This window comes from Herpailurus yagouaroundi, unplaced genomic scaffold (assembly GCF_014898765.1).
Source record: "Herpailurus yagouaroundi ecotype Mexico unplaced genomic scaffold, PumYag 28, whole genome shotgun sequence".
NCBI classification, from domain to species: domain Eukaryota; kingdom Metazoa; phylum Chordata; class Mammalia; order Carnivora; family Felidae; genus Herpailurus; species Herpailurus yagouaroundi.
Window position 1 is genome coordinate 31020273 of NW_024412376.1, and position 11282 is coordinate 31031554.

Genomic DNA, 11282 nt, shown 5'->3' on the forward strand with positions numbered 1-11282 from the left:
CTACATTTTTTCACATTTTTTATTTTGAAGACTTTAGTTACTTTAAAGCCCGGTCAACTCTTTTCTTTTTCACTTGTGCCCTCAAATGTAATTTATTACTGAAAACATCAAACATAAAAACTCTTAAAATACAGAAACTAAGTGGTTTATATCTTTATAATTAAAAATAGTAAATAATTTCAGACATAATTTATTTGTAGTTATCTCAAATATTAGGTGCTATATTTTTAATCCAATCTTCCAGTGCCAGTTTTTTTCAGAAGAAAAAAAAGTACTTAATATACAAATACAGCATGCATTCTCCAGTATTTACCACAATAAATAGGAAAAGTAAGTGGCTAATTGAAGGAGAAGAGGGCTGGGAAAGGGGATGGATGGCAGAAGTTGGCTTTATAACTGAAATACAAAGGTGTACATATGAATAAAAAAAATTTTTTTTTTTTTAAAAAAGATATTTCTACTTTGAATGGATTTAAAAGAAATTCCTTTTTTTTATTCTAATACAAAAAGTCCTAAAAAGTACTGAAAGTACGGACCACATTCAGCTTAGATAGTATTATCACCTCCATAGTAGTAATAGTGCCTCTGACCATCTTAAACACACCCTTGCCTCTTCCTTCCCTCCACCCCCTCATGCCCACCAAAAGTAATAATTTAGATAATTTTTACATTCACAGGAAAGGAAAAGAGAAAGGAGAGAATCTACAACCTTAATTTCACCTAGACTCATTTCCTTAAGCTACTACCACAATTTCTTTTCTATTGTACTTAATGTACATGGAACATTTTATTTCCTACGTTTTTTCTTATACCAAATGTACAGAGTCACTAAAATTCAGGATTATGAAACATTCAAAACTGGTAAAATATATGGCATTTTGTGAATATCTACAAGATTCAGATAGGAATAAAGGTGAACAGTTAAAAACTTATTTCAGCTCTTCTTGTCCACTTATCCGTTAGTGTGTATGTGCACTTTAAATTTCTTCCAACTAATATATTGCTTCACCCACATCATTAATGGTCCAAAGCATACAAAATATTTAGCTAGAAAGGACTAGGCTCTTCAATAAGATTAAGTCATTATTCAGGAAAAAGATGATTTTTCAAAGTATCTTAATTTGAGGCCCCTTATCAGAGTCACAATAAAACTCCAAAAGCTATGCCTTTTTTTAACTTAATTTTGAAATAACTTTAGAATAAAAAAGTCAGACAAAAACAGTTCAGAGATCCTATGTATTCATCTAGCTTCCCATAATTTAACAAATAAAATAACCATAGTAAAATTATCTAACTGATAAAATTTCACCAACTTTCCTAGTACCATTTTTTTCTTTTTTTTTTTTTGCTGGTCCAGAATCTAATCCAGAATCTCACAACTCATTTAGTTACCACATTTCCTTAGACTCAATCCGTAACAATTCTTCAGCATTTCTGGACGCTTTTGAGCACTGTACAGTTACTTTGTAGAATGTCCTAAAATTTGAGTTTGCCTGATATTTTCTGACATTTAGGTTGAAGTATTTTTAGTAAGAATACTATCACAAATGTACCCTTCTCAATGTAGCATAAGGTTGGATGATATGTCTTATTATTACTGGGGTTAAAAAGAAACAACAGGCCCAAAGTGGAGTCACTTGCACTAAACCCACGTAACCAAACCAAGACTTAATAATTAGTCTTAACTGGTCAACACCAATGAGGTAGCTTGCCACATAGATCCTTTCCATCCTCCAGAGGAAGATGAAGTAATCTGCTTTCATTATCCCTTCTCCCTTCTGCCTTCTATTTTCTAAATCTTCTGGGAGCTCCTTCCTGTTTGCTAGATGGGATGCTGCCTGGTTCAAGAACCATTCAATAAAGCCAATTAGATCCTTAAATTTACTCAGTTGAGTTTTGTTACTTCGCACTGGTGATATAACTTTGATTAACCTGGTTCACTTAGTGTCTACCAGTTTTCCTCACTAAAAAGCACTGATTTCTCCTTTTGCTTTTTGGTTTTTTTTAATTTTTTTAATGTTTACTTATTTTTGAGAGACAGTGAGAGACACAGAGCGTGAGGGGGACAGAAGCAGAGAGAGAGGGAGACACAGAATCTGAAGGAGGCTCCAGGCTCTGAGCTGTCAGCACAGAGCCTGATGCAGGGCTTGAACCCACAAACCATGAGATTATGACTTGAGCCGAAGTCGAACGCTTAACTGACTGAGCCACCCAGGAGCCCCTGATTTCCTCTTTTAATTAATTAATCTTGGGGAGATAATTTGAGACTATGCAAATATTCTGACGATATCCGATATATATCTCTCATCATATTTTCACCCACTAATTTTGACATCAACTGAGGATTCTTGCTTACAACATTATGATGTTTGTCTACTTGTGATTTTCTATTTCCATCATTCTTTCTGAATACTTTTTTTAATTGGAATTCTACAGTAACAAAGAGCAATCTCTTCTCCCCCACTTATCTATTTATTCAATTATTTACTTATATTGGTATGAGCTCATGGATATTTTTCCCTCAGAAGTTATAACTGTTTTGCTGTTCAAACTGACCACTGGGACTCCTTTGTAAATACATTCATTAGACTTTCTTCTGAATTGTAAAAATGTCACTTCAGTTAGGGATGATCAAGGGTTTGTTGTTTTGTTTTGTTTAATGAGGGATCATTGATAGCTATGGTTAGATTTACCACTTCCATTATGACCCCCCCAAAAAAATTTTATGGAAAGAAATTATATGTATTGAAATATCCCAATGGGTTATACCATCACAACTCTTGCTCATTCAAGACCTTATAATCTTTGGTTATTATTTTATACATATTAACATGGAATTTTCTCATCATTGTCACTATTTAAATCCACTTTAACTCCCACTCCCTTGGTATTTCAGGAACACAACTCAAACCACTCAATGACAATAGTAGAAATTCATTTTAGCCAAAAGGTAATAAGCTTTCATTATGCTGAGTGAAAAAAAGCCAATCCCAAAGGTCAAATATTGTATGATTCCATGTATTTAACACTTTTTAAATGACAAAATTTTACCAATGGAGAACAGATTAGTCCTTGACAGAGGCAGGGTCAGGGAATGATTGTGTCTACGCAAGGGCAACAGGAGGAATTCTTATGGTGATGGATTGTTCTGTATCTAGACTGTACGAATGCCAATATCTTGGTTGTGATATTCTAGTTGCACAAAAGGCTGTTAATGGAGAAAACTGGGTAAAGGGTTCACATGATCTCTGCATTATTTCTTACAACTACATGTGAATCAATTATCTGAAACTACCAAGTTTAAAAAAAAAGATAATGAGTTTTTACTTGAGTGAATACTCAGGAGAAATCAGATAATCATCAGTGTGCCTCAACCCTTCAGATCCACTGATTGCTAGGTAGCTTCTCAGAAAGTTACTACCAGGTCTCTTCAGAATAACCAGCTAATGGCTAATTCTTCTTTAGGGTTTCATCTCTTCTTAGTAGCTTTTATGTTGAGTGGCAGCAAATACCATGAGCTAAAGAACAGGAAAGTGCTAATGGCCAATTATTATGGTGAGTGTTGGTTTGTCAACTAAACTACCAACTGTTAATAGGATCAAAATATACATTTTTATTTCAATTCATTTAGCTCATATTAAGGTATTTGAGGAATCCTAAACACCCACAATTTATGATTTTCAACTTGCAAGAAGACAAGCAATGAGAAACTACAGCAAGAAAAAAGAGGGTTTAGTTCCAACGACGAAACAAAGTTCCCCTTCAAGTGACAAATGCCAACTCCTCCAAAACACTTTTTATGATTAAGGATGTGAAAGCACAGAAATTGTGGAGCCAAGACAATTTAAAATGCAAGAACTAAACTTCCCACCCCACAAAAACTAAGCCCACCAGGACCACAAAGGTAACCCTTTCACAAACTGAAGGAGAAAAGGAAACACCTGAGTACAACAAGAAACACATAAGGTAATCAGTTCAGTAAAGTAGTGGTTAATTAGCATGTGAGACCAGAGGGTTTTATTTTTTTTTTCCTGAAAAGATAAAATCCTAACAGCCTAAATAAAGTAGCAATCAGCTTGTTTTTCTCCACACAAAGGCTGACGTTATAACTACTATACATATTTTGACTAACTCAATCTCTGACAATGCTACAAAAGAGCAATAATATGTACTATAACTGGCTTCTCCTACCTAACTTATCAACATCAACCTATTGAAACAAAAATGGTATGGGGAGTAAGGAACTGTTCTCAAACACTTACTACAATCGTTACCTTGTGCCATCATAAGTCAATGGTGCATTTTTATATAAATAAATCCATTTTTCCTTCTTAAATTGAGATATTAATCTCTTCCAAAGGACAGAATGCTTAAAAACCACATCATTACAAATTAAGAAATACTAACCTATTCAGCATATGATAAATCAGATATTTTACAATAGATTCCAGAAGGTAGAGGGGCACCTGGGTGGCTCAGTTGGTTAAGTGTCTGATTCTTGACTTTGGCTCAGGTCATCTCACACTTCGTGGGTTCGAGCACCATGTCAGCTCTGCCCTGACAGCACAGAGCCTGCTTGGGATTCTGTCTCCCCCTCACTCTGTGCCCCTCCCCACTTGTTCTCTTTCTCTCTCTCAAAATAAATAAAATAAACAAAAAAAAATTTTCTTAGATTCCAAAATGTAGAAGATATCAAAGTTTAAGGGGGAAAAAAAGTATAAGTTAAAAAAATTTTTATTAATAAAAAAAATTTAGCAACTTAGAAATTTTTCTTATGAATTAGGAAATGCTGATCAGTACCATTTGCCGTGATTAGGCTTAACTAGCATCATGTGCACATCGTTTGATACAATTAGTAGCTGATATAAATGTGCACACATTCATTCAGCCAGCCTGTCCAACAAATCCTACTACTGCAATAATTCTACTCTATCTCCACCATGTAAATCAAGCTCCCAACCACCTCAAGCCTGAAGAACAGACATCAGCCTTTAACAAATTCTTGGTCTCCTCTCCTCTCCTTCCAACCACAACCATCTACACTCCAGTGAAATAACTCCCCACCTCCTATTCACTCCCGTGGCTCCAAGCACAGGGAACAAAGGCCTACACGTATTTTCTTACAACCACGTGTGCTACTTGTATGACAGCAGGTCAGTCTGGAATAGCCTGCATGCCCCCTAGTCCACTGACTGGTAAATTCCTACTACCCTAAGACTCACTACATGGTTGTCTAAAAAGTTCACAGCCTCTTCAGTGTTAGCACAGGACATCTCACCCAGAGAGCCCACAGCCTCTTCAGTTTTGGCATAGGACATCTGCTACGGCACTAATGAATCACATCCTACTTAAAAGATACAATACAGGGGCGCCTGGGTGGCGCAGTCGGTTAAGCGTCCGACTTCAGCCAGGTCACGATCTCGCGGTCCGTGAGTTCGAGCCCCGCGTCGGGCTCTGGGCTGATGGCTCAGAGCCTGGAGCCTGTTTCCGATTCTGTGTCTCCCTCTCTCTCTGCCCCTCGCCCGTTCATGCTCTGTCTCTCTCTGTCCCAAAAATAAATAAACGTTGAAAAAAAAAAAAAAAGATACAATACACTGGTGAGTTACCTGAGGGACAGATGTCTCATCTCATCTTTGAATTCCCTAAGGTCTGGTAAAAAGTATCTCATTAAAATGTTCTACGATGAGGGGCGCCTGAGTGGCTCAGTTGGTTAAGCTTCCGACTTCAGCTCAGGTCATGATCTCACAGTTGGAGCCTCCCATCAGGCTCTGTGCTGACAGCTCAGAGCCTGGAGCCTGCTTTGGACTCTGTGTCTCCCTCCCTCTCTGTCCCTCCCCACTCATGCTCTGTGTCTCTACCGCTGTCTCAAAAATAAACATTAAAAAAATTTTTTTGTAATGTGCTATAATGATAACTACTATTAGATATTGCACTAAATAGTAAGTGTATTTTCTTTCACTTAATCCACAAAACAACCTCAGGAAGCTATTATCCTCATTTACAGAGGAGAGAATTGTCTGGTGCCAAAAACAAGGTGAGGAGAGGGAATGGCTCATAAAATTCAGATATCAAAGAACTATCACCACATTTCCTTATCTTTCTAGTCTAGATCAAAGTTACTTCAGGTAATTACAATTCTTCCTTACCTATAAAATTTATTTTACAAAATAAGTAACTAAAAAACAAGTTTTCAAATAAGAAGCACAGTCTGTGTTTTTAAAAGGTTTTTATATCCTTACTTCAGATAGTCAATTTATATCCCACTGTTACTATATGTGACTTGAATTTCAAATATCACCAAAGGTAGACCTCATGTTATCATTTAACTCCCCACAAAATCCACCTAAAGTTGTTTTCACACCCACAGAAATATTAAAAACCATAAAACCACAAATAGGTAGTTTTCTTATGAATCAAAGAATTTTTGATTTCAAGAACTAAGCTTTGGAATGATAGTGTAACCTCCCTTTCTTATTAAAGGGCAAGACTTTAATAAAATGATAATAGAAGGTTATGGCTTATTTTGTTGTTTTACATCCTTTCTTGAAGGGAAAAAATGAAACAAGTTAGCAACTGAGTAGTCCTCTTGCTTTTCTTAGTTTTATTTTATTATTATTTTTTGTAACTGTTCTGTTAAAGCCCAGGGTCTGAGAAGAACTACATTAAACCAGTCCACATACAGCAATGCAGTTGGAGACATTCATTTTGAATCTCAGCCAAGATATGCAAAGCTAATTATGGAACTGTTAATTACTAAATGTTTAAAAGCTTATATGAAGGCAACTAAGTTTCTACTAATATTACAAAAGAATGTTAATTTTTACCAGAAATTTAAGTACTCACCCGTTCAAAGTCACATGCTAATACAGTCTGAAATTAGTATTTCAGTTAAAAATGTGTATATTTTTTAACCTACAAATTCAAATATCATTGTTAGAAAAGGGAAATGCTTATGGCCAAACACACATTACTTAGTGAAACATGCTTTTCAAAATTGCACAAAAGTCAGGGCACCTGAGTGGCTCGGTCGGTTAAGCGTCTAACTTCAGCTCAGGTCATGATCTCCGTGAGTTGGAGTCCCGCGTGGGGCTCTGTGCTGACAGCTCAGACCTGGAGCCTGCTTCAGATTCTGTGTCTCCCTCTCTCTCTGCCCCTTCCCCACTCGTGCTCTGTCTCTATCTCTCAAAAATAAGTAAACGTTAAAAAAAATTTTTTTTATTTGCACAAAAATCATTTAGTTGTGTTTTTTGAACAAAAACTACATAAGAACCAAAGATTTACTACTAGAGCCCCAAAATGAGCTAAAATATAATCAAAGTGTAAGTTATCAAATGAAAATATGAAACTGCTCATAAACAATGATAAAAAGAACCTCAAATGGAAAATGTAACTGTAATAAACACAATTCTTCCCACTAGATTCAAAAGTTAAATATTTACCAGAGATATTCTTTTGTGCAGATTCTCATAATTTAAAGTTCTCTGGGCAAAAGGTATTTTTTCAGCCCTCTCATTATGACTAAGTGACTTTGCAAAGAATTAAGTCTTAACACTGTTATGAACTCTCAGCTGAAAAATTCATGAGTTAACATCTAAATCGAAAGGTGCAAGAGCCCAAAAAATTTCAATAGTGAGGACAAAGTAGTATTATTAACTAGGAAGAAATGAGATGTGGCTGTTTTACATATACCATTTAAAAAAATTACTTTTATAACTACCTAAAAACTTTCCTAATTCACATCCTTCTTTTCATGATACCAAGTTTATTTAATACATTTGTTTTCTTCATATTACAAAAGTCTAACTCTCAAGCATGAATGAGAAAATAGTACAAAATAACTTCCGGTCCTTAACAAAGCACTCAATATAAAAAGCACCTTCTACCAAAACATGTTTTTTACTTTTGGGACCATATCAAACTTTTACAAGATTATTTTTGACAAGGCAGGTAAGGATGGGAAAACATTCACATTTCAAGCTACTTTAACACAATAATAAGCAAACATGACGTTTGTGTTAGTAATAACCAAATGAACATCAAAGTTAACACGGCTGATACTTAATGTTCAAAATGTTTGATAGCTTTCTCTGTGTTTACTTTTCCTATGAAGGTTTGGTGGAGGGAAATGTGCTTTCAGATTATCAATGAAGCTTTCATCTTGCAGTGTTAGTAGTAACTGGCCCACTTCTGAATCAGGCCAAGTTCTATGCTAGGTCAGTTTTTACTCTATTCTACACAACTGGCACAAGAAGAGGAAAGTTTAACAGTTCATTTATCTGGCACAATCCACATGCTTTCACAGTGGAGGTTTTGTCTCTTCCAGTCTTCTTTGGTGCAACCCCCCCCCCCCCCAGCTGATAGGTTTTAAGTCATTGCTATTCTAATTAATCAGCTAAAGGCACAACTCTCCTCACCCCCCACCCTCTAATTTCCACTAAAGGCCTATGACATCATTTTCTGACCCACCTTTCTAGGTTCTAATATTCTCAACTTGCCTTGCTGGGTTGTAATATTCTCAACTTGTATGATTTCATTTGGCACTTCAAACACTGAAAGGAATTGACATATCTCACTGAAATTTGCTTTTCCATCACACAACATGCATTTTCACATGCAGAAGACTGATTCAATTGACAATTTTAAAACAAACAGTAGAGGAGGAAGGCACATGGGAGGCAGTGCAACACCCACGGAGGGACAAGATCAAAGCAGGACACTGCTTGGCTTTGATAAAATAATCCTTTAGAATTGGAACTTTCCGGAGACACAGTGAAATAAATATTCTCGTAAAATTATCACACATCTTCCACTCTTTTAGTAAATATGTGTGATCTATGATCCCCCAGATGTGATGGCTCCATCAGGAAAAATGAAAAATCAGAAACCGGTACCAGGTGCCATTCTTGGGCCTTGTCCAATGGCAGCCAGTGAAAGATTCTATTTTATTCTGTTCTCCCCACATTAAATAATAATAATCAACATAAGAGAAGGAGAGCATTTGGGTATGAACAGATGGCGTCCAACACCTAACCAGCGAAGCAACTCTTTCAGGCATCAGATCCTAAATGTCTGATGGTCCCAAGGATCAGAAGGGCTTATTTGACAAGAGGGTTGGCAGCAGGATCCCCTGTAGTTACCATCCCAATGCTTAGGAATATGCGTCATTAGCCAGTCAGCAACTAAAAGCAAAAAAAAAAAAAAAAAATCTAACCACCACATTTTTATACAATTTCCCCCTCTCCAGTCCCACTTGAAGCGACCAAATCCGACACCATCAGCAACAACTCCACTTAAAGAAAAAGGAAAAATAAGCCCGATGGTAAACGAACGTATAAAGGTTAACAAACTTATCTAATTCTGACAAGGTTGTGCAACACCAAAAGAATCCGCAGGGTGCCCTTTCCGGGGGTGTATCTGAATATGCCTGCTCTGCAGTTATGCCCGCAATTTAAACCAAAGGCACTAAGCTAGCTAATCAACTTTTCTTCCCCTGCACTGGAAAGCAGCATCCCTTTTTCAAAGAAGCAAAATACTAAATACACAAACATCCCAATGTTTTACTTTAGAAGGTCAACACGGATTAGTCTTTCGCAGAGCTATACAAGTTTCCTTCCTATACCTTTCCAAACACCACAGAACTCGAAAGGTAAAGGGGGCCACAAGCCTGGGAAGGAAAGGGGCCTGCAGCCAGGGCGGCGGGAGTAGCTGGCCACGGGGAGGTGAGTCCCCCCTCCCCCCGAGACTCAGAAGCCCTAGTGTACCACTGGGAAGAGGAGAAGCTAATTGGAGAATTCCCTCCTCCGCCTAGCAAACGTAGGGGGAAGGTCAGTAATGGGGAGGGCAGAGAAAAGGAGAATATCGAGGAGAGGGAAAAATAAACCCAGGACGACCCGGGGAAAAGATACAGAGATGAAACGCCATGGGAAGTTAGGGGTCCTAATGCGAGAAGTGGGGTGCGCGGGGCCAACCGTGTCAGGAAGGGGAGACTGGAACGGGAAAGGGCGCAGCCTGCGAGGCACAAATCCAGCCAAGTCCCGGCGAGTCTCACCTGGGGGGTCCTCTCGGCGGGGTTCTTCATCACCGCTTGGCGGAAGCTGTTATCCACGTAGGACGCCATCTCCCCCCGTGGGCCCGGCCGGGGCCGCTCCGCACCCTCGTCGGCCTCCTCCCGGCCCAGCGCAGCCGCTGCCTCCGCCCTGCGCGCTCCGCCCGCCTGCCCGCCCGCCGGCGGCTAATAAGCCAAACCGCGGCGGCGGCGGGGCCTACGGGGGGCGGCTCCGCTGGGCCCGGCGGCCCGGAGCGCGGGACAGGCGCTCAGGAGACCCGGCGGGAGAGCGAGGCCGCGCGAAGGGGGCGGGCAGCGCGCAGCTCCCGAGCCCCGCGGCCCGGAGGGTCCCTGCGGGCGCTCCGCGACCGGGAACTCCCCTTCCTCCTCCTCTTCTTCCTCGCCGCTCAGCCGGGAAAGGCTTCCTGGCGCGCCCGGCTCCCTCCGGGCCTGGCTCGACACGCCTCCCCCGGCTCCACTCCGGGGACAGTGGCGTCTCCTCCTGGCCCCGGCGGGCCTGAGTTATTTTTAGGGAGGTACAAGCGACAGTAAAGAAGGGGAAGGCTGCAGGCAGACGGGCCTCCTCTCCCCTCCGGCGCGGACGGTCGCCCCCTCCTCTCAGGGGCTCACGCCGCCACCCGGGAGTCTCCGCGAAGCACTCGGATCTCCCGCGTCCCCAGTCCTCCGGCACTTGGGCGCCGCAGCCGCCGTCGGGACGACTGGCTCAGGTCCGGGCGCTGCGAAGCCCGATCGCCGCCGCCGCCACCGCTCCTAGTCTCCGTCTATTGGGCTCGGCCGTCCCTCCCGACTGCTGCTGCATCCCCTCGGGCCGCCCCGCCGCCGCCGCCGCCGCCTCTGCTGCTCGGGCCGCCGCCGTGGGCTCCGCCGCCACCGCCTCCCCCCATCAGCTCGCCCGGAGCGGAGCTGCCCCGGCGCCGGCGCCGCCGCGGCCAGAGCACCCGGCCGGGGCTGCAGACCTCCGGCCCAGTCGCTCTCGGCAACTTTGTTCCCGGTTTGCGCGGGGCGGGGGAGGGGGAAGAGGGGGCCGCGGGCAGCCCAGGTCCGGACTCCCGGCGGCGGGCGTCCGAGGGCGGAGGGCCAGGAGCCGAGAGCCGCGCACAGCCCCCTCGGAGAGAGTATTTGGGAAGCAGCGACTCCCCCTCCGCTTCCTCCGCCTCTTCCTCCTCCTGCGCCTTCTCCGGCCGCCGGAGCCGCTCCTCAGGGAGGAAGCGGCCTC

At 41.6% G+C, this 11282-nt stretch overlaps 1 protein-coding gene across 6 annotated transcripts in view; it reads right to left on the reverse strand.

Moving 5' to 3' along the window:
- RAPGEF2 (Rap guanine nucleotide exchange factor 2) overlaps positions 1-10218 on the reverse strand; it is a 248415-nt gene extending 238197 nt beyond the window's left edge. For all 6 annotated transcript variants that reach the window (XM_040471433.1, XM_040471408.1, XM_040471417.1 and 3 more), the window contains exon 1: positions 10049-10218. In XM_040471433.1, coding sequence (XP_040327367.1) covers positions 10049-10117 — 69 coding nt within the window. In that variant the 5' untranslated portion in view covers positions 10118-10218. The remainder of the gene's footprint in view (positions 1-10048) is intronic.
- Between the last annotated feature and the right edge of the window lie 1064 nt (positions 10219-11282).